Here is a 24,754-nt window from a genome sequence, read left to right as displayed (position 1 = left end):
CGAACCATTGAATCATCCTAGCGATAATGGATTGGTTCTCAAGAAGAGGCATCCCAAGATAGATAGAAAAGTGACATTATATAGTGCTCACCACATCGCTGTCAATGAATGCATGATTCTGCTCCCCTTCTTTAGCAATGTCACAACACATACACCTGGAAGAAAGATGGATGAATAGATCTTTTTATCAGCTATCAACATGGACTGCATTCATAAATTTTTTTTCCAAATGAAGCTTCGATTTTTTGCTGGAATATCCATCCAAATGAACGTAGACCATATTATCTTAGGAAATTCAGTCTGTACCATATTCCATACTGATTTAGTAGTGAAGTTGCTCGATTTGTTAGGAGTCCAAACTAGCACATCTTCATTATCAGTTGTCCCTAGTTAATGTGTGAAAGCCTTGGAAAAATAGATGATGTAAGAGTGCAAATAAGGTATACGGTGATGTCCCACACTCCCAGTGTGGAACATCCAAGAAGTCATTATTTTCATTTGTTGAATATTATATGATATGTCGGGGGATAGACAAGCTAGTTGACCACTGCCCCATAGTTCCTAATCCTTCTATGCATACCGAAACATCTACCAAATTTCTGAAATGGCATGGTGTTTGCACAGATGATGCACAATTAACATAGAATTGTTAGGCTAGAGGCTTCCATAAGCTAAAGTTTTATGCAACAACACCAAGGTTATGAGAAGAAAGAGATATTAATAGCCTTTTAGTAAAGAGAACAGAATGAGAAATATTTTCTAAGAAATGCAGAAGATGTGGATTTTATCGTCTTTACAGCCACTTAGGTTGTGTGTTTTCATTCAAAAAACTTTCTTTCTCATTTTTTTAAATACAGAAAAAGGGCAGCTAACTTGTTTCCAAAAATTCTTCCCAACTCTACAAAACATCTTTGAATAACATTCAAAAATAACTTGATGATCAAAATATGGATGTGCAGATAACATTTCCCTAAGGGGTGGAAGTTGACTATCAGGGACGTCTTCAGAAGTCGTCGGCCTCTTCCTACGGCAGCCGTTGTTTCTGGATTCCCGGTGGATTCTCTTGTTTGCTCGTGTGGCTTTAACCCTGACAACACGGTGGATCATTTCCAGAATTCCCTTGAAGCAGGGTACCATTATGTGGAGGTATTTGTGTCCTTGGGAATCCTCAATATTTGTTGTCGAAGGACTCTCAGTTTATTTGGGCAAAGTGATAACCTGAATTGGTCTCAATGGGCTCCTTCCAGATCCCACTCGGGGTCCTTGGGTAGCATCGAGGACAGGGATACCAGAGCGAGATGGTTGGAATTCGGGGCCAGAAGAATCCCTCGTCGCAAAGCCTCTAAATTTTACCGTTGTTTGGCCCCTATCGGCAGTGACTGGATGTGTCCCAAATGTCAATACAGAAACTTTGGATTGTGAAACGACTGCAAAAAATGGTTAGGCCTCAAAACTAACTTGCCCCCAGCCATGGTTTGGAGGCCTAAAGTCGCATCCTCTCAATCTGATGTACATGCTGACCCCTTAGCCCTTGAGATCCCGGCTATTTTGGTAGAGGAAAGAAAGAAATACCTAAAGAGCTGCCTCATTGGAAGCTTGAAAGCTGGAGCTTGGCTGCTAGAAGATGTATGGGAGTGGGCTAAAAAATGTTGGGGCCTGCCGGGATTGCAAAAGCCTTTCTTTATTAATTTAGTGGACATCCTTTTTTGTTTTGAGTTAGAATCCCAGCCGACTACCATCCTCAGGCGTGGAGGTGTTGCTCTGGGAGGGCTTGTTAAAGTATCAAAGATAAAGAACCCCTTTCTCCAACAGCTTAAGCTTTTGGAGAAGTTGGTAAGTTAACATGGTATCAAAGCCAAAGGTCTCGAGCTCAAGCCCCTCGGATAGCAAAAATCCACATGCGATGGTCGGCCCAAAGTGGGACCACATGTGCCACGTGTTTTCCAAGTGGGCCACACGTGCGGGGGAGTGTTAAAGTATCAAACATAAAGAACCCCTTTCTCTAACAGCTTAAGCTTTTGGAGAAGTTGGTAAGTTAACAGCTTCTTTCTTCCCTTCAGTCGTGGTTTCCAGCCTATAATACGGGTGCTAGAACCATCAGAATTAGATTTTACGATATTCCTCTTCATGCCTGGTCAACGTCAAATGTGGAGTCTCTTGGGCAGCATCTGGGCAGGTGATCCAGACCCAGCTTTCTGGTAATCATGACCATTGCATGTCTTTTGCCTCAGCCTTGGTCATAACTCCCCTTTGGAAATCTATCCCCTCTTCCATTAATCTAAGAGTGGATTCCAGCATTTATTCCGTTGGAATTAAGATGATTTCTGAGGATAGCTTTAATAGTTTGCCGTTGTCGGTTATAGGAGAATCAAGCAATAAGGATAATTTGGATGTTTGTGAGGGCACCGACCAAATCTCCAGCGTCCGGCTGCCGGCGATGGTTGTCTGACTAGAAAAGGCGACGGGCGCTAATCCTGATACTTTCGACCCATCCAAGGAGCCGTTGGTGGGCCCCGATTTGAATTTTGAATCACCCAAGCCTTCTGCCACCAACTCACCTAGATTGTCAGAGAGTAGGACAGCTGCGGTGCTTGGAAAGTGGGGCCAGAATGAAAATGGATCGACACGGAAATCATTAAATGCAGAAACTCGTGGTGAGAAAGGAAAAGCTTTGCCGAAAGGATGTTGCTGATAGTCTAGGAAGCACGGGTACTCTCCTGGGCCTCCCGTACCCGTACCCGTACCCGACACGTATGGGGTGCGGGACGCACCCCCATAACTAAAAAAAATAGAAGCATTTTTCTAGTACTGGGTGCGTGTCGGGTGCGCACCCACGCGTACCCGACACGTCCTGCTTCTCTAATCTGTTTTGTAAATCCTTCCTGCTTGTTCTCTCTAATTTCCTGTACTCAGTAGTTCTCTCTCCTTTCATGTACTTAGTATTTACATGTCTTTACTATTTTATTGTCCATTTACTTAAGATTTACATGTAAATAACGGAATACCTCCCATTTGGATTTATTAAAAATAGTTTCAAGACCAAAATCTAAAAGGAAAAAAAGTCAACTCTCTTGTTCTAGTACAAAATTCGCAAAAAAAGGGTCGGGTCAAAATTTTAACTTTCTTAACCTCCAAACGGTGGGTTTTTTTTCAAATTTTAAAAATTCATAAAATCTATCATGTCCAAACATTATTAAATCCCAAAAGTCCAGTATAAAAAATCTCATAATTTGGTCTCTAAAAATTATTCATCTTGTCAGGCATTGGTCAATACACTGGCGACAGACTTTTTTTCAAATGAATGATGTATTGATGCCTCATGTTATGAAATATGGAACTTAATCACTTATGAAATGAAGAGTAATATTAGAATTTTCCATTTTGGTGATGTTATTGTTATTTGATTGTTCTCTAATTTTTTTATAAAATTTTTATAAATGTATAATAAAATAATAAAATATATTATTATATTCGACGATCCCGAACGTACCCGCACCCGATTTTTTTGGAAAATCACGTACCCACGTACCCGTGTCGTGTCGTACCTGCACCCCGCACTCGTGCTTCATAGCTGACAGTTGTACTCTGACTTCAGCTAAAGAGAAAAAGGCGCTAAAGATAAAAACTAGATTTAATTGTGAAAATAAAAAAATTAAGGAAAAGTGCTCACTTACAGGAAAAGGCATCGTACCCCGTAAAAGTATTAACCCGGAAATACAAGTACTAGCTACTCGAGGTGGTCTCTCAGTGTTTATAAGAAAACTCAAAGGTATCTGTAGGAAAGAAGATCATAGGAGAAGGAGACTGGTTACTGACACTCAAAAGCTCCTTCAAAAGTTCGACACCCACCTCCAGTTCGCCAGCTATGTAAGGAAAGGGATCGGTTCAGGGTGGAGATTCTCCGATCGCCCAAGATTTTGTATATGAAGCTTAGAGATATTGAGCTCCTGAAAGATCTTCGCTATAACGAAAAGCTTGCTAGAAAAGAGTCGCCTACCCCTTGTGAGACTTCTCTTAGCTCGTTAAAAAAGCATTAGGCCCAGCTAAAGAAAATATCTACCAGTAACACTAGTCTCGACCATAATTTTTAATCGACAAGTGATAAGGAATTGCACCTTCCTCTCCTTGACCTCCCTATGTTCAGCAAAGTCATAGAAAAGGAAAGATGCACCCGACAGTGCATCTGGGAGGAGGAAAGAAAGTCTGTTATCAAAGACCTGGAGGATAATCGATCTAACCCGAATCCTGAGGTATCTGTTACCTCGGTTGGTTCAGGACGGATTGAAGACCTGCTTGCTGGGGGGGCCAAGAGGACTAGTGGGGATGATAAAGGTAAGGCAAAACAGGTTGATGATAGCTCTGACGATTCAAGGAGTTGGGGATCGTTCTCGGAAGAATTCAAAGATTTTTTATCAATGGGGGATGTATTTCGGATTGAATATGATGAAGACTTGGGGGCAACCAAAGACATGTTTCTTGCAATAGAGGGAAGAGAAGAAGATAAGAGAAAAAGAAATTGAAAAGAAGATTGGAGAAGGGGTTTAAACGACTAGGTTAGAAGTTGGATATTGATTTCTCCCCCAGTATAGTGCCTGATGGAGGTAATGAAGTTTTGATTTCATCTGATGGCTTTTGTTGAAGTTCAAAATTTGGGTCGTAGTACCGTAGAGGTAAAGTCCATCCATAATCATTCAAGATACCTTCTGTTTAATAGCTTTGTGATTTGTCTGTCGTTATCCAGAAGTTTTCGATTTTGAGTAGCCATAGCTTGAGAGATTCGTTCTTTCGCTTAGGTTCCCTTGTCTGGATACTCTAGCTTTGCTATATTTTATTGGAGGTCTATATCAGTCCTGGAGTTTTAGAGTTCAAATTTGCAAGGTTAAGAAGCTTGAAGATTAGATAATTCTCAGGAATTTCTGTTTACCTGTTCCTTCAAGAGGTACTTGTCTAGAGGACCCATAATCATGCGCAGCTTAAAAAGGTGCAGACGAAAGGTTTGAAAGAATGCTATGAAAAGATGTAAAAGAAGATACTATAGAATAGAGGAAGGGAAAGGTTGTGTTCATCTGCAACTTATTTTGGGTACTTTTCAATTGGCTTCGGGTATGCCCGGGCCAATCCAACTTATTAAGATGTGTTGAAATCTTAATAAAAATCTAAGGCCCAAATGTTTTGCTGCGACTATGCATACAGTCACTTGTGAGGGTGATATATTAGCACACTGTGTACAGAGGTGGTATTCACGTGTTTCATGTTGAGACCCCGGGTTAAATTAAGAAATCCATGAAATATAGAAGAGGGACACATATGAGATGGCTTTTTGACACAATTCTCTCAAAACACTCTAAAATAATATGACAAAATGACTAAAAATACTTCTTCGATTTGCCCCTGATAAAACCCTAAGACTACAAATCAACTAACCTTCTGAGACCTACTAAGGGATCACTCGATCAAAGAAATCATTTTTCTGAAAATTACGGACGCAGCTTTATGACTCACCATAAGAAGTCTCGACTAATTTTAAGAGATTTCATTTCTCTAAAATTTGAGATATGTTGAAGGTACTCATCTCAATCAAACTAGTAGGACACCACATTGTGACAATGATGGTTAGCCTTACAGTGCGATATAAGAAAATAATCCTGAATTCAAAAGACAAAAAATGTAAATTTGATATTCGTAGTTATATCTTTCATGTGATATTTGCCGATATGCAAAGCTGTTTTCTTTTATACCATGCTAAGAAAGACATTAACACAAATATAACACTGATTGGGCTGACTAAATAGTGCTAGTGCTATGTGACCATAAATAATAAACTTCTCCTAAACTATAGAAAATAATCAAATTACTACAACATATTTGTATCCCTCATCTCTTTGATATTTCTGTAGATTTTATAATTTTTTATTGCCGTCTTTGTGCTGCTTTAATTTTCTCTGTCCTCTTAATGCATCTGTATTTTCTATTGAAAAATGATATCAATGATTAATGGTTTGCGGAAGTAACCTGTCTGTCAACTGTATAGGAGAATCTTGCCAAAAAAAATCAGATGATTAGTGAAAACTTCTATGTCAGAGGTGATGGTACTGTAAGTTCTTTTTAGCTAATCTTATTAGCCGACCTCAACTAGTTTGGGACAAAGGCTTACTTGATTTGAGTTGAGTTATTATATTGTTTATTGTAGGAGATAATATATATGTTCCTAACTGAGTTTTTTGCATTCTTCTGTTTATGATTCCAGTGTGCATTTTACTTTTCTGAAGATTTCTTGTCAACCATGTTTGAAATGGATGGCTTCAACACTGTTGAAATCAGTGTTTACAGCAAACAAATTGAGAATCGATTGCGGAAAATAGTCATGGATCGGTACAATCAACTTTGATTTAATCATTCCAATCATTGCATTTATTTTTTAACGTTGGTCGTAATATGCTTTTTGTGTTCTTATGTTTGCATTTGAAGCTCCTGATATGGATGTTATGCAAGAGCTTATGGATTCATCACGACCTTCATTAGATAAATACGCATGGTTTGCCCAACATGCTCTGTTCTGATGTATCTGTTATGTTTTGTAGGTATTTCAATTAATATAGAGCTGTAGAAAGGGTTAACAACAATATTCTTGATTTTCATCACAAGAAGGATCCTTCCTTTTAAAAAGAACCTTTGATTTTAAATGAGGTTCTGATGTGTTCTTTAAAGATTATTTTTTAGGTTATAGATACAAATGACAAGTAAAAGGAACAAAAAGAAAAATATATTGGAATGATTCATTCCGTGAAGTTCCCCATAAAGGAATGGGTGTGAAGTTGGTTTCTGGGTAGTGATTCCGTCTCGCCCCTCATTTTCATGTCACATTTGTATCCATTGTTTTGTTGAAAGATTGTTTTCTAGAAATAGATGCTAGCTGTTGGTCTTTAAGATCTTGGTTTAATTGATTTTAAGATCGCACAACTCCAAATTCTCTCCTATCGGAAAAAAGCTTTAAAGATTTTGGCCAACCTTCAAGTGTTCACATGTTCCGATCACCGTAAACACATATTTCCTTTGTGACAAAGAAAGGCCATGACGAGAGCGTGCTGCCTCAATACCAAGGAAATATCTGAGCTGACCCAGATCTTTAGTGGAAAATTCTCCTTGGAGAAAGGACTTCAAATTGTGTATGCCAGACTTATCATCTCCTGTATTTACAATGTCATCAACATACACTATCAGGAGAATATATCCAGAATCAGATTTGTGATTGAACTCGGAATGATCAACAGCACACTGCTTCAACCCAAAATACAAAACCGCACCACTAAATCGTCCAAAGTTCCAAACCAAGCCTTGTGCGATTGCTTGAGTCCATAAATCGTTCTTCTGAAGACGGCATACTTATGAGTACATCTCCCCCTGAGTAATATACCCAGGAGGTGCTCCATATAAACTTCCTTGAAAGATCGCCGTGAAGAAAGGCATTCTTGACATCAAGTTGATACAGAGTCCAACCGCGATTAACTGCCAGAGAGATCAATACACAAACCGATGAAATTTTAGCAACAGGGGAAAAAGTCTCCTGATAGTCGACACCAAACGTTTGAGTGTACACCTTAGCAACAACGCAGGCTTTGAGACGTTCAACATACCCATCTAGAAGCTTTATGCTCAAATGTGGCAGCGGGCCTCTTTCCCTTGTCCCAAATACGTAGAAGCTCCTCATATTCCTCACGAGGGGTAACAAGGGCGTCAGAAGGCTCAGATGGAGCAGCAGATGAAGAAATACCAGCATAAGCAGCAACAGAAGCATTCACAGGTCTATAGGGACGAAGCTCAGGATGTAAATCTTAGCAATAATCAATAATATGGCCATCCATACGACAATGAGTGCAATAACGGGACCCACGTCCATAGCCTCCACCATCTTTGCCTCCCCCAGACTCTCGACCACCACCACGCCAGCCACCATCGCGGCCGCTCCCAAAACAACCACCACGACGACCACGATCAGCCCCAACATATGAGACATGAGCTGACCCATTCACTATAGGTTCACCAGGCTGAACCACTCACATACGCTGTATACGGGAGAATGCATCTGCCAGGGTTGAAGCAAACCGAAATTAACAAGCTGCTAACAGAGCTGGAGATATTCGGGCCCCAAAGAATCAAGAAACCGAACAACTCGCATCTCTTCCTGACGCTTCTTGAAAACCTCAGGATCAACAGTATACGACAACAATAAGTGTGCAAGATAATCAGTGTAGTGGGATCGTACCGGCTTGTCTCCTCGCTGAAGACTAAACCAATATGAAAAATGATCACAGATAAGAGTCGGTTTATCCACTCCTGAATACATCGTAGCTATCTGCCCCCAGATTTCTTTCGAGGACTGAAGATACATCATGGAAGTAGTGATATGGGGTTCCATACAACCCCATAGAAAGGAGCGGATCACAGCATCATCCTCACACCAGTCGTCATATGTTATGTTAGAACTAGTTGGAGGGGAGCGCTCATGAAAATAGGTTTTCCTATGGCCAAGTAGATTAGTTTTTTTTTTTTTTTTGAAATGGCAATATATTAAAAAGGAGCCGAGATGGTCCACAAAGAGAAATACAAGGAGAGGAAAAGAAAAGAAATTAAAAATAATAATTATGACAATCACGACGGCATATAATCAAACCACTCCAAACCCAATCTAGTGATGCCTGCTTTTGCCAAAAAATTAGCTTCTCCATTAGCAGACCTCCTAAAATGCACAAAGGAGGTAGATGATCCCATCACCCAATCTGAGATTTCCTCAACCATGCTGAGAAATCGCCATGGAGGGGGAGCGGAACCCGAAATCCATCTCACAACATTGGAATCTCCTTCTACTATCACTTTATCCATAATTTCTTTGTCCAAATGTAAAATACCCGAAAAAGCAGATTTTACTTCCGCCTCATTAGAGTTTGTAATACCATAAGGGCCAAAGAAAGCCCATATCACCTGACCATCATCGTTCCTGAGGAGGCCACCCACTCCCAACGGGCTTGGATTCCCAAAACTAGCACCATCAAAGTTTAGCTTGAAGTATCCAATCGGAGGGGGAATCCACTTTTGAATTACCTTAGATTTGACTGCCGCCTCATTACAAACTATTTGCCACCCCTCCCATAGATCGAAGGCTGAGACGCAACAAAACATAGGGATGCTCCTCGCCCACTGGATGGATATTGCAATTATTCTCAAATAAACCCCATAAGCTGATTTAACCTTCCCTTCAAATACTCTTCCATTTCTTTACTTCCAAATCGACCACCATGAGGCCAAAAGACAAATCCTCCATAAAACCTTCCCCTTCTTCTTCCTAGGGACAAAATCCCAACAATTAAGCAGTTGGGCGATTGATCTTGGGAAGACCCAATGGATACCAATTCTCGACAGAATCATACCCCAATTTTCTCTGGCAAACCTACAATGTAAAAACAAATGATCAATGGATTCACCATCCTGCAAGCATAAAGGATAGTGGTCGACTAACCACATTCCTCTTTTTCTTAGGAAATCCATAGTCTGAATTCGACCACAACTCACCGACCATCCACAGAAGCCTACTCTTGGGGGGCAATGAAATGACCAAACCTTCGCCGATAAACAGTCCTCCTCGCCAATAACCAGTCGAGCATAACAAGATTTGACTGAAAAAATACCAGAAGGGCACCAAGTCCATATTCTTTTATCCATTCCCGATCTTTTTATATAGCATTTTTCAATGACCTCAAACAAATTCGACAGGGAGGACAATTCTCTCTCAAAAAAGTTTCTTCTGAATCTCGGGCACCATACTACCTTATGCTCAACTCTTTCAAAACAATCACACACTAGCACCTCCTTATCTGCAGCCACCAAAAATAAATCAGGAAATAACAAGCTCGAGGGATCCTCGGAACACCACGCATCGAGCCAGAATCTGATCCTATGGCCAGAATACACCTTGAAGCAACAACCCTTTCGGAATTCATGCCTTAAACCAAGAATATCCCGTCAAGATGTAACTCCCCTCTTCTCATAAGCGTCATCAGATTTCCAATTCCCTGAAAGAAACCCATATTTGCTTCCAATTACCCTCACCCACAATGAAAGCTCCTCTTCCCCAAATCTCCAAAGCCATTTACTCAATTGGGCATTATTGAAACCCTTAATTCTTTTAATGCCCAGACCTCATTTTTTTATTGGAACACAAACCTTGTCCCATTTAACTAGTGGAATTCCATTTTTGATGCTTGCTCCACCCCATAGGAATCTCCTTTGAATCTGCTCAATCCTCAATGCCACACTTTCCGGGCACTTGAATAATGACAGGAATAAACTGGAATATTAGACAACGCCGACTTATCAACGTTAATCTCCCTCCTTTTGAAACAAGGTTTCTCTTCCAGGTCTCCAATCTTCTTTCTATTCTTTCCACTACCGGTTCCCAAAGATTTTTACTCGGTCTGCCCACCCCCAGCGGAAGTCCAAGATAAGAAGAAGGAAGAGCATCAATCTTGCAACCCAGAATTTCAGCATATATCCTTACATCCTCCAAAGGGACATTTAAAGCAAATAACCTTTACTTTAGGAAGTTTGATCGCTGCCCAGATATTAGCTCGTAGCATCGAAGAATTGCCTTTAAGTTCAATAATTTAATCTTTTCTGGGAAACTAAAAAGAAGAGTATCATCTGCGAATTGTAAAATTGTTACTTCAACTTCGTCCTTCCCAATATAAAAACCTTCGATCAACCCCTTTTCACTTCCCTTGTGAATCAACTTGCTCAGAGTTTCTGCAACAATCACGAAAAGAAAAGGAGATAGAGGATCCCCTTGCCTTAGACCCCTTGAAGATTTGAAGAAGCCTTTCGCAGATCCATTAACTAAAACAGAAAACCACGCCGATGACAAGCACTTTCTAATCCAGTCTCTCCATTTGTTGCTAAAGCCCATTTTCCCAAGAATATAGTCCAAGCAATCCCACTCAACACGATCGTAGGCCTTCTCCATGTCTAGTTTACAAACCACCACTTGTTCTCCATTCCTTGAATAAGAATCAATAACTTCATTTGCAATTAACAAACACTCCAGAATTTGCCTATTGCTTACAAAAGCACTTTGACTGATGGAGATAATATTGGGGAAGAACCGCTTTTAAACGATCTGCCAAGACTTTTGCTAGGATATTATAAAGACAACCTACCAAGCTAATGGGCCGAAACTCTGAAACTTTCGAAGCACCCTCCATCTTAGGAATTAAGGTTATGAATGTAGCTCCCGTGCCTTTATCAAGACTAGCCCCCTCCTTGAAATTCTTTGAAAAAACTCATAATATCACCCTTCACAAAAGACCAACAGGACTAGAAAAAAGCAATGCACAACCCGTCTGGCCCGGGAGCCTTATCTCTAGCCATGAAGAAAAGAGCTGTTTTAACCTCTGCTTCACTAAAAAGCCTATACAACTTAGAACTTTCCTTTAAAGTTAGACTCTTGAATTCAACTCCCTCCAGAATTGGACGGACTATGTCCTCAGAAGCATACAAAGAGGAGAAAAAAAATCACTATTGATGTAGAAATACCTTCCTTAATAGAAACCATGCTTCCATTCTTGTTTAGCACTTCAATTCTATTATTTCTTCTTCTGACACTAGCCATCGCATGAAAGAATGCTGTATTTTTATCTCCCTCTGACAACCACTTCACTCTAGACTTCTGGCGTCAAGTAATTTCCTCATGCAGAAGAATAGCTTGGTGTTCTTGCTTCAATCGGCCTAACTCCTCCCACTCCTCTTCCCTCCCCAAACCACTATCTTCCAAGGCTTTCAACTCCGCCAACCTGGACTCCAACTCAAGCTTTTTCGCAGACATCTGTTCTTTTTTATCTTTCACCCATACTTTGAGTTTATTCTTGATAAATCTTAACTTTTTTCCTATTACAACATCCGCTTGCCCCTCCACCAAACAAGCCTTCCACCATCCTTCTAACCTATCCACCATTTGAGGGTAATCAAGTCATGCAATTTCAAATCTAAAAGGGGCGGGCCCCAAGATTCCAGTCTTGGGTCAAGCAGTATTGGGCAGTGATCCGAGACCGAATGAATCAGAGCTTGCTAGAAAACATCCGGAACCAGAGCCAGCCACTCAGCTAATAATAGAAAACGATCTAAGCAGCTACGACTCTTACCTCGAGACCACGTAAAAAGCGATCCAGATAATGGCAAATCAATAAGCTCATTATCTGCAATGAAATTTACAAAAGCCCTCATATTTTGATTTGATCTGATGCATCCCAGTCTCTCCCCTATAGATTTTATTTCATTAAAGTCTCCTCCAATGCACCAAGGATGAGAACACAAACTTCTAACACCATTCAATTCACCCCAGAAAGCCTCCTCTGCCCGAAGAACTGGACCATAAACCCCCTAAAATAACCAATGGGATGCATCTCCAACCTTGCTAAAAGCCACTGATATTGAGAATCTCCCCCTCCAAACTTCAACCTTTTTCCAACTGGATTCATTCCAAGCTACCACAATGCCTCCAGAAGCCCCCACAGAGGGGATAAAATCAAAATCCCACTCTGATCTCACACCACAACCCCTAATAATTTCTCTAGAAATAAATTCCAGTTTAGTTTCCTGAATACATATCAAATCAGGTTCCTCCCTTTTAATCATCTCCTTCATTTGGAGCTTCTTCCCCTGAAACCCCAACCCATTTGAGTTTCAAGAGATTATCTTCATTAAGAACAAAATTTTAAGGTGAGCCTCCCCTTTCTCCCTCTTGATTTCCTTCCTCTACGACCCAAAATGGCACCATCTTCACTCCAACCCTCACCATAATTTACCCCTGACCTTAATCTTCTTAATTCCCGATCTTTCTTTTTACTTGATTCCTCAGTCCAATGCACTATTGCCTGTGCATCCAAATCCCTTTGTTCAGCAGATTCTATTTGATCCTTAAAAACCTTCTCTTCCCCACCAAACACAACCCCCAATTCTTTGCTCACACTCAAAGTATGATTTATGAAAAAGTCCACTCCAAATTCCTTGGACATCTCCCTTTCTTGCAGACCTTCCAAGGTTTCCCACATCGTAACTCTGGAAGAAATTCAGTAGAGCCCCGCTCCACCTCCCATAATTTTTGAGGGCCACTAACAGCTTCTGACATCACCCCCACTTCTTTAGACACAGCCCCATCACAGCCATTGCCTTTAGCTTCCGATGAACAATAAATTTTTCTTACAGATTTTACCATAAATCTTGAGTCCTTCGTTCCATCTGCCCTAGCACAAAGACTTCCCAAACCATAGGATTTCTTCCTCATTCTGAACAACAAGTTATATATAGGGTTAATAAAGAACAGCCCCCCATCAATTTCTTCAGGTCTAATCTTCACATAATAATTAAACATTATCTCCCCTTCATCCCTTAAAAAGAGATTCTTCATTTCTTTGGAGTTTTCACAAAAACTCCCCCCTCTAGGATGCCTCTCCTCTGGCCTTCGAAACCCTACATTCTGATTCCATGATGAGGCCCCTGTTTCTCCACCTTCATAATCAATCCCTACCTCAAGCTCCTCCTCGATTTCAAAGTTCAAACAAGTTACAACCTCCTCTAGGGCCATTCTCCTGAAAATCGAGACTTGATAGCTTTTGGATGAAGAAACCCCAACAACGACTTCACGACTTAAAGCAGAAGATCTAGATAGATTAGAAACAGAGATAGAGCCTCTAGATCTCACGCCGCTACCAAGGGTGGTCCAAGATAAAATCCTTTTGTTGGGCAAGGACCCATTACCCTGAATTTCCGGAGAAAAGTCCAATGGGCTTTCTCCCAGTCCAAGAATTGAATCATCTGTTAAAGGGTCCATACACCAAGATCCATTCTCGCCCATTGGGCTTTCAAAATTCGAGGCCCAGTTGTTCTTTGAAAAAGACGGGCCCCCCAATATTAAAACAATTAGGCATAAAATCTTGAAATGAGTCGAAATAACTATCAATTGCAGATGTGGGTCCCAGAACTGGCACCTCAGCAGGGCTTCCCCCCACAATACTCCTCCATCTGTATCCCACTAGAGAAAAAGAATTTTGAATTTCAAAAAACTCGTTAGGTGTTGGACTTCTAACCTGTGCCCCTTGAGGTGATGGCTAACACCTTTTGCTAACTTGCGCCTCCTCTATCCTTCCGCCCACCTCTGCAACGATCCAGCTTCCAACTGCCACGTTTCCATCTATCGAAACCCCTCTCTCAATGTTATCTTCTTCAGATTGAGAGCAATCAGACTCCTCCATATACCCAAATTTCTCCCTAAAAGCTAACTCTTTACTACTTTCAGAAACATTATCCCTCTCTTCCTCCTCCTGGAAAACCCTTACCTATCTGCTAGAACCCCTTAGAGAAACTTGGAAAGATAATTCCTTCCCCAGTTTCTCTTTTGTAGCAATTAACATTTTAGCCCTCAGGTACCCAGATCTCGCGTGACACAACAGATCCATCTCCACCACTTTTTCGATCCTTTCCCCAATCCTCCTGAAATTTTACCTTCAATAAGCCACCATTGATTAATCCCTTCTATCGGAAATTTATCAACCCACAAAGAGATCTCAGTGAAAGGAGAATTGACAGCCTTCTTCCATACCTCCATAAGCTTTGATCTATTAGCTCCTACCGGAGTAGTGATTAAGATCTCCAGTTCTGAAAACTTGTAAACAACTACTTCTCCAGGGGATACAACTTCAACACGAAAGCCATAACTCCATTGCCTGAAGATTTCCTGACCACCCCACCCTGATCCTACCCCCAAATCCCTAAATCCGCATTATTGATTGATTGCAATGGAATCACTTCAATGTTAAAAGCCACTCCTTCGGAGATCATTGGGGAAACCCTCAAATTTTTGCTTAAGTTTGGTCTTACTCCTCCCAGAGAGCCAGAACCTGATTCTGCCCTTCTTTGTTGAGGAGGGAAATTGAAATCCCTATTGGACTAGACATTTTTGCACATCCAACACTGCAATCGTTTTTTGAAATTTCTGAAACCACATTTACAACACCTCCAATCCCCAAAACCAACACCCCTTCGCCTGTTCGCTACTTTATCAACCCTCTTGGGTCTCTTCCCTTTAGCAACCACCTAGTTTTCAACCGGCGAGCTTCCACCCACACGGAGATCATCCTCAACTTCTCCCCCACCCCCCAGAGGGATTAAATTACACCCACTAGCAAAACTAAGAGGGATCCAAGCTCCAGGACCAGACATATCTCCAAAAGAACCCCCGCCTATCAAACAGACAGACGGCAATTCCACCAAGAGAGGAGACTTGAAGGGCTTGGGCCCTAAACCCCCAGCAGTAGCTAAAAACTCAAGAAGATTTCAGCGAATCGAAAATGTGCAAAGGGATACACATACTAGATTTCACCACAACCTCCGACTCCAGCGCCTCTTTCTCCACTGAGTCTGAAGAAGAGATTGGAGAACCAGAGGTGTACTGGGCAGAGGCGACTACCTCTTCAGAAGAGACAAACAAGGGAGACGAAGAAGAAGAGAGAGACGATGAAGAGGGCAAAGAAGACACCGGAGATGAAGAAGAAGAAGAAGAAAATGATGAAGAAGAAATCGAGAGGGATGAAAGTAGCGACGCAGACGAGGATGAAAACTCAGAGAAGATTAAGGAAAAGAGATGGGAAGATGAAGAGGAAGATGGAGAAGAAGGTGAAGGAGAGGAAGAAAAAGAAACAGAAGAAGACACTGACGAAGAAGACCCAGAAACGCTCCTAGCGAGCTATCGCCGGAAGAGAGAATCGTCAACAGGATCGACAAGCTTAGAGGACAAACCAGTCCCCTGGAGAAGGAGATACTCCCCCTAGCTCACCGGAGCAAAAGCGTCCACCCTGGAGAAGAATCGCCACGTCGCTTTTCTCCTCTTTCCCAAAATCATGTTTTCCATTTTCTACTCGCTATTGTGCTTGATCCCTTGTATAGACCTCAGTATTAGATAACCATCTTCCACGGGGGGAAATTTGTCCCATCCAATTTTATTGAAGTCATCTGAAGAGGAGGCTCAACATGAGTATAACTAGACTGAGCATCATATGACGACGAATGGATCTCATCAACCTTGAGAGCCGACGGTTGCCGAGTGGAGGGCTCCACAATATCCATAACAAGAGCACCACAAACAGAATAACCAACAAGTATACCCCAACAACGACAGAAATAAGAGCCTCCAAGAATGCAATCAACAACCTACTACAATAGCAACACTAGCACCACTAACAAGCAGAAAGAGCCTCCAACACTACAACTACATATGAAGGCGATCACTACCAACAAATACCACAACACCCCCAACACAAGCAACCATAAGGAGGCCAGAACACATGTAGCAAACCATCAACAAATCAATCACCACAACTGCGCCAACAACAACTACCAACAACACATGCAAGAAAAGAACTATATCTTCCAGTAATCGTCAACCACCAACCACAACACCTCCAGCACGTGTCCGAAATAGAACGAACCACGAATACCGCACACCGCACAGAGAGCCTGACAAGAAACATCCAATAACTAATGCAAAAAACGTAACAAATAATAGCGCACTAGAACCCAATGGTCCGGAATCACAAACTAAGAAGATAGACATGAAGAAGAGAATCTAGATCATGGAGAAAAGGTACCTAAGGTGCTGATTTGTAAAGAAGGGAGGTGATGATAGGGTGTAATCATAGTTTTAAATTTTGGCCAAAATCCGAAATTTCGGCCGAAATATTTCGGTTACGGTTTGGACCAAAACTGAAATTACATTGTCTGATATTTACATGATTTCCCCAAAATTTCGCTGAAATCTGAAATTTCAGCCGAAATTTTAACCGAAATTTCGTTTTTCACCCTTATTTACAAAATTTCTACCGAAATGTAAAAGATTTCCACCGAAATTGCTGAAATTTCCACCGAAATTTTGTACTTTTTGGTGGAAATTTTAAGGAAACCGAAATTTTTGTCAAATTTTGCATGATTTCGGCCGAAATTTCCGCCGAAACCGAAATATTTTGGTTTCCATTGTGGCCAAAACCAACACCGAAACCGACATTTAAAACCTTGGGTGTAATCACCCACCTCGGTTGTAGAAATCCCAAAGAAAAAGATTACATATAGAAACTAGGGTTAGGGTTTGAGTCAAGTTGTGTAAGTTGTAGGGATGAGGGAAAAACTAGGGTTTGTAGACTGGCGAAAATCAAGAGAGGCTTGGGATATGTGGTTTGATCAAGGTTTGGTTTGAAAACACTAACGGTTAGGGTTGAAATAGAAAACCCAAAAAATTTAAAAATAAGACAGAAGGGAATAAAGAACCTTTGTTGTTGATGTGGATCTCTCACACCATCCGCTCTGATACCATGTTGAAGTTCTACATGATGGTAAATGAGGATACATAGAGAGAGATAGAGAGAGATTAAGTATGAGAGAGAGAGAGAGAGAGAGAGAGAGAGAGAGAGAATGGGCACGAGTTAGAGAGAAATGTTCGTTCTCTCTAACCATGTTATATATATATATATATATATATATATATATATATATGTATATATATGAGAAAAGAGAAGGTACTCCTTAGAGTAGATAGCTTATCTACTCCCTACCTTAAAATAACAGTTGGGGCCACATTGTTTGGGTGATCCAAAGCATTCATTTGATGGGCCCTCACATAGATAGGGTGTGCCCAAAAATCATCCGAACCCTATGAACTGTGGACGCAAAAAATGGACAGATTTGTGCAGGTTTATACACGTCCATTTTTGCCTCCACAGTTCATAGGGTTAGGATTATCCTATCGAGCTGATTTTTTGGGCACACCCTATCTATGTGAGGGCCCATCAAATGAATGCTTTGGATCACCCAAACAATGTGGCCCCAACTGTTATTTTAAGGTAGGGAGTAGATAAGCTATCTACTCTAAGGAGTACCTTCTCTTTTCTCTCTCTCTCTCTCTCTCTATATATATATATATATATATATATATATATATATATATTCCCATACTACCCTTATTAAACTTAACAATTAGCATGAATCGTATGAATTGTACGATGTACCATCGAATCGTAAGAACCAATAAAAAAATCGCAAGATTCATACAAATTTTGATTCAATCATGGGATTCAAATTAAAACCCATCATATTTGATTTGAATTGTAAATCGTAAGATTTTCAAAACAATGCATATTGGTATGCCACTTGAAAAAAATGTTTGGAGTTTACTTTAGAATATAAGTTTCATCAAGAAAGTAAATTTTTTTTTAAGGTAAGAAGTAAAATGTTTGGCACGTGTAAATATAATTTGGAGTCATTTTGTACGATTATGTGATTATTCAGTAGCCATTCTTGCAACTTATAATTATTGTTCAGTGAAATCTATAATTATTGTTATGGCATTTTGACTTAACATAGTTCTGTGTTTTTTTCCATGCTAAAGGTAATGCCACAATGATATACAGAGCATATAAATTAAGGTTATTCTGTTGGATCAGTTGTACTAGTAATATACAGAGTATATGAACTAAGGTTATTCTGTAGAATCCGTTGTACCCATATTAGGTGTTCTTTACTTACCAAAATGCTGTGAGCTACCTACTCGACTAGAGATTGTGGGGGTAGCAAAGGTAGGTACCATGAAATCTTGAGGATACATGGTTCTGAACTGTTTCTGCCTTTGAATGAAATTTTGGAATCTGCTAGAGCATGGTACAGCCCCATCCTTTAGTGAAAATATACAAGGTATAGAATGAGATGACCATAAGGGAAGTATTCAGGGGTTGGAGGACTTTCCCTGCGGGACCCTTGGGGTGACATCAACCTCCTGGATTAGTATGTGATTGTGGAATTAACCTTGAGCGAGTTTCGAAGCCCTATCTGTCCTGCCTGGATGGAGGCTATTCGGTTATGGAAGTTTTTGAATCGCTTGGGATCTCCAACCCCTGTTGTAGAAGATTCTTATTCTCTTTTGGGCACAAGACTAATTTGGAGAGGCCCCATTGGGCCCAATGGTATCCACCGAGATCACATGCGGGTTCTTTGGGAAGCTTGGAGGACTGGGATACTAGGGGAAGGAGATTGGATTTTGGAGTTAGGGAGTTCCCTAGTCGGCGAGCAATGAAATCATCTCGCAGAGGTCACTCGAATGAGAGCGATTGGTTATGTTCCAAATGCAATTACAGGAACTTTGGTGCACGTACCGTCATCAGAAAATGCTTACTTCACCGTAATAAAGACAATTCAAATCTAGTTTGGAGACCGAAGCAGGCCCAAGTAGCCCCCTCCGAGAAGAGAATGGTTGTCTGGAGATCCCGATGTCGGTGGTGAAAGAAAGAAAAAGACATCTCAAAACATGTCTTATTGGAAATTTGAAATCTCGATCCTGGCTCCTAGAGGATATCTAGGATTGGGTTGGGCCATCACTGACCTGGAAAAACCTTTTGCCATCAATCCTGTGGAGATCCTCTTCTGCTTCTCTTCGGAAGCCCAAGCTTTGACCGTTCTCCGGCGTGGGGGGAAGCTTTTGGGGAATTCCTCTCCTCTCTCAAACCTTGGTTCCCTGCATATAATTCGGGAAGTAGAACTGTTTGTTTAAGATTTTATAATATCCCTCCTCATGCTTGGTCCTCTGCCACGGTGGAAATTCTGGGATCACATCCGGGTCAGGTCCTTGAGACTCAGCTTTTTGGTAATCACTCTCATTGTCTAACTTTTGCCTCTGCCCTGGTTATTTCCCCTGTATGGAATTCCATACCTCGTTCAATTAATCTAAGGGTAGATTCCACCATTTACTCGGTGGGAATCAAAGTTGTGTATGAAGACAGTATTAATTATTTGTCCTTGTCGGTTGTGGGAGAGATTAGCAGTAAAGACAACCTTCCTCTTTTTGGGAATATCGAACAATCTCTCACTGATAAAGGCTCTCCGGCAGAGATTCGCTTACCAGAATCTGTGGCCGTGGCCACCGGATGTGAATTGGATCCGGTGGCCCTACTTTCAAATTTTGAAATCCCCACCTACCATCGTGATTCTCCAGATCCTGTCATTGTCTCGTTAGTGAGTAGGAAGGCCCAGCTGATGGGACCCGTGACCTTGCCATGTACTATGAAGTCAAAAAGGGAAGCGCCACGTGGCTCAAAGGGCAAGGCGGGTAGAAAAGAATTTGTGGAATTCTCCAGCTTTAAATCGGTTGAGGAGCGGAAGGCCATTGAATTAAAATAATAGATTTTTAGATCGAATTTGAGCCCTGATATTAAAACTACACGTGGGCGCAAATATAGACTTACAAAAGGTTCTGGACCGAGTGTCCCGTCTTGACTACACGCGGCAGCCTTTCATCTTTGGGTTGGAAAATCAAATGTGCCTATCCTAAAAAGGGGTTTAGGAAGAAAAAGCCTCACTCAGAAAGCCTCCATGAATTGAGAATCCTACAACCCTCTTCTGGTCCAGCTATGTCTGAAAAAACATGTCTTGAAGGCCCCAGTAATGTTGGGGGGGGGGGGGGGGGGGTCTACTTTGGTGGACGAAGGCTTGGAGCTCCTAAAGACTCTTAAATATAATGAAAAATTGGCAAGGAAAGAATATCCCACACCAACTGAGGTGGTAATTTCTCCACTAAAGAAGCAATGGTTGGAAGAACGGGAAGCAATTCAAAGCATGGGCGCTCCCTCTTCCCATCTCACCATGACTAGTGAGGAGGAACTTCATACACCCCTTCGTAATCTGCCCATCTGCAAAAAGTTGCTGGAAAAAGAAAGACAAATGCGAAAACGGTTATGGGAGGAGGAAAAACAATCAGCGATTGCAAATTTGGAATCAAAGCGAACAAATCTAGATGAAGATTTTCAGGGCTTAGGGTCAGGAATTCCAAGGGTTGAACAAGGTCAACTACAGCAGTCTGAGACTCCAGATAGGCTAGATAAAGGAAAAGGAATTTTGCTCTTGAACACTGAGGACGAATCTGGGAACCCAGACTTGCAAGGCTTTAATGATTTCCTGACAATGGGTGATGTATTAGGGATGTCATATCAGGAAAGCATAGGAAAGACTAGAGAAATGTTCTGGTTGATGAAAGCGGGATCTGCAGCGGATGCAATCGAAATAGCCAAAGAGGATGACCCATAAGCTGATGTCAAAGAAGAACCCTTAGAGAAACCGATTCCTTATAGAGGAAATAGTTGTAGGGAGAGAATGAAGGTGGAATCAAGAATGAACTAACCAGGGGTGCTGGAGTCAACCCCTTAAAATGAAGGTATGACGGTTACTCTTATAGCTAGGTTTTTTTGGGGATGCAGGAACTTGAAAGAGTTCAGTTCAATGGGGGTAACACCACAGTCTTGCAAGATGATGTTCCAAGATCCTTAGATGGTGGCTAAGTAGTATTGGTGGACTCATGTTGTCTAGATGGTACATATTTTGTGGATGCTAGAAGATGTACAGAATACGGTATTTTTGTCTTTTGTGCAGTATAGGGATGTCTTTTGTGTAGTTCAGGGATGTATTCAAACCAATGCCTTTGATCCACTTATCTCTTTGGATTGGATCCGGCATGTCGGTCCAGTCCGCCTTAATATTTTGTAATTGCAGGATGGGACTACTAGTCCCGATTGCTAAACTTAATATTAATGAAAATTGTCAATTTTCAAAAAAAAAAATGCTGTGACCTATGGATTTCGGATTTATTGTTGTGTTGCACTAGTCTTTCACTATTTTCTTTTAAATATATGGAATTTGGTAACTTGTTAAAGAATATTTATAATCTCACCGGCTTGGTTCTTTAGACAACTTAGTTTCAAGTTGTTTTGAATTTGGGTTCTCCAATGTTTTGGGCTTCTAGTCTCCGCTTTTACCAAAAACCAAAAACCTATATAGCATATCTGATTATAAACTTTTGCCCTATTTTCCTGAATAGTCATGCTGCGTTAGAGTTTGTATAAATGCGTAAACTTTTAATTGAATCCAATTGATTCTCAAAACCTGTTTCGGGTTATTTAATTTTCTTCATAACAATTGAAGGGATCTGAATTTCTCTTGTTTAATTCTGTGGTTTGCCTGTTGCTTTTCTGATCGACATCTGTAGACGATGGATAAAAGGCGTATTTTACAGTTCACCATGCTTTTCCTAAGCCTGCACTTCCTTCAATGAGTACGATGATTTTGTTGACTCCCGGTATCAATAGTAGATTATCCTGGAATGCAAGCATTGAAGTTACAGGCTATCTCACAATCTGATGACATTGGTTTGAAATCTTAGGTGAGATCTTTGCATTCCATTTAGTTTTACTTCAGGTTACTTTGTGCGAGGGCATGCTTGGCTGCCAGGAATTGTTTTTCATGATAAATCGGGTATCTCCCAGTGGTGATGAGGATGAAATTGCTAAAAATCAGGAAACACAACCCCAGAAACCAGTGTATTCGGTGATGAGAAGTTGCTAAGAATCTGGAAACCATACTCAAAACCGGACCGACCTTTTCCCGAATTTTAGCAACTTCTCATCACCGGAGACACTAGTTTCCGGGATTGTGTTTCCTGATTTTTAGTGATGTCACCCTCATCTCCACTCAGAGATGCCCAAATTATCATGAAAAACAATTCCGGGCAGCCAAACTTGCCCTTAGTTGGCTTGCCAATGAAGCAACTTGCTCTTGTTTCATTTCATAGAAACAGAAAAATCCAAAGCAGTAACTACAACGCTGCCTCTTCTTCTTTTTTTTCCGAGTAACAGTCCGAATTGCAGGGATCTGGTGCCTCATGTTCAGCTTACATTTGCAATTGAGTTACTTATATGGAATATAGCTCATTCCTGAAACACAAACGGGGTTGCCTTTCTGCCACATTCAACTCACCATTTTCTGATTTTCTCTCTATGGAAAGAGTATTTTAGATTTTTAGATACAGTAGGAGCTTGCAGTTTTGTGCGTTACTGTTTCACAGCCTTGGTTTCTTGCCAAGCATGCTTCCAAGACCCCAATGTACAGTAACTGTGGATAGACATATATATATGACGTGGCCGTTGATCAATAAAAACCCATATCAGATTTCGTGTTACCTGACTTGTCTTTTCCTGATTCAGTCAAGTTTGTTGTCTGCAACAAAACATATGATATTATGTTGTTTGTTTGTTGCTTAACATCTTTCTTTACGGTAGAACTCAAAAACCATCTCTCTATCCTTGATCCATGTCTTACTCTTGATTTACTTTTACAATGTAAAAATGTTTTGAAGGAGATATGCTTACCACTACCCTTGTAGACTTTCCCAGAGTGGGAAAATATGTTATGTTACAATTACTTGTTACTTGCACAACCTGTTTCTGTGTAAGTGTTGGGAAATCCGCCACAAAAACCGATCTGATTTTGCATAAATAAACGAAATAGTAGAAATAAAAGCAAACCACAAGATAAACACCGAGATCTCTGTCACAATTACCTCCGATATTTTCAAATAACATGATTTTGTCTCAATGTTATGTTAGAAAGACAAAATCCTGAAATACTCTCGAGATTTTAAAAGTTAGTGATATTTTCATTTATATATTATACCCTAAAAAGACGATATTTTTTGTTTTATATTTTTTGTAATATATATAGGGTGATGATAAATTCACCCCTTTGATGTGTATTGACGTCAAAAAGCGTCAACAGGCTGATGCTTTTTTATGTCAATTCACATTAAAGGGGTGCGAATCATCAGGGGTTCGAATTTATCATCTCCCTATATCTCTATTTATATTTTTAAATAATTTTATTTTACAGTTTTTACTAATATAAATCTAAAAATAAATAAAAAAATTAATATATCCCGTGATTTTCCCTTTAACGATATTTGTGACCTTGACCGAGATTTACGTTATTCGGCCATGATATCTATGTCCAAGATGACAATGGCTTTCATATCCTACAAATGGGGCTCCCGGACGGGAGGGGCAGACACTTGAAAGGATGAGCGTGCGGGGAGTATGGAAATCAAAAGGATATTTTCAGTAACAAAAGAAGAAATATCAGTCAGGTTCTCCTACTTAAAAAAAAAAAATGTGAGGTATTTTAGTATACTTCTTATAGAACTGAAAGGGACATTTGGTACCACAATCCATCAGGGAATTGAACATGAAACCTAATACAAGGTTTGGTAGACCCTTACCACACACAACGGTGAGGGATTGGTGTCCAACTTACCCATAGATTGTATTTGAACCTTTTGATTGAAATTTTCTCATCTTAAAAAATAGTGGGATGCACCAATATGAGACACTTATGAGATGTTTTGATATTGGGACCACAACATAATGATCAGGACAGTTAATCTAGTGGGTCCAATATGTAGCCGTAGTAGTCTTAAAATCATTTAAATTGGACAGTTCAAATATAAAGAATTTGCAAGTTTCACAGTGCTTTAACCTTGTCTATTATCGAGCCATCTATGAGATGGGTCTAATCGAGTGTTACATTTAGGTACATCTTGGGTAGCAAAGTAGGAGATTTTATATGTTACTTGGGGCTAGGGGTGTAAATGGATATTCGAAAATTCGATTACCGTCTGCATCCGAATCCGTTTAAAGCGAATATTATCCGGATCCGTTTCAAGCGGATATTATCCGAATTCGTTTATGAGATATCCGGCTCTTAGTGGATGCGAATCTGGTAAATGGTATATCCGATCCGTTTAACATCCGAATCCGAGAAGTAAATCCTTTTTATTTATTATTAATAATATCAT

At 40.5% G+C, this 24,754-nt stretch overlaps 1 protein-coding gene across 5 annotated transcripts in view; it reads left to right on the top strand.

The window, feature by feature from the left end:
* Positions 1-23,086, top strand: part of LOC143887671 (uncharacterized) — a 37,319-nt gene extending 14,233 nt beyond the window's left edge. The window contains exons 7-10 of one of the 5 annotated variants that reach the window (XM_077391795.1): positions 6,032-6,094; positions 6,248-6,372; positions 22,118-22,291; positions 22,776-23,086. In XM_077391795.1, the coding sequence (XP_077247910.1) occupies positions 6,032-6,094; positions 6,248-6,372; positions 22,118-22,163 (234 nt within the window). In that variant the 3' untranslated portion in view covers positions 22,164-22,291; positions 22,776-23,086. Of the gene's footprint in view, positions 1-6,031; positions 6,095-6,247; positions 6,373-22,117; positions 22,292-22,763 lie in introns of all 5 variants that reach the window. The other 4 variants (XM_077391796.1, XM_077391797.1, XM_077391798.1 and 1 more) reach the window with 4 other exon arrangements.
* The last annotated feature ends 1,668 nt before the right edge of the window (positions 23,087-24,754 follow it).

The sequence above is a fragment of the Tasmannia lanceolata genome, unplaced genomic scaffold (genome assembly GCF_043159265.1).
Source record: "Tasmannia lanceolata isolate RefF3 unplaced genomic scaffold, GAP_Taslan_0.1 ptg000012l, whole genome shotgun sequence".
Lineage (NCBI taxonomy): Eukaryota > Viridiplantae > Streptophyta > Magnoliopsida > Canellales > Winteraceae > Tasmannia > Tasmannia lanceolata.
The sequence above is the reverse complement of the archived record's forward strand: the minus strand, read 5'-3'. Positions and strand labels throughout refer to the sequence as shown.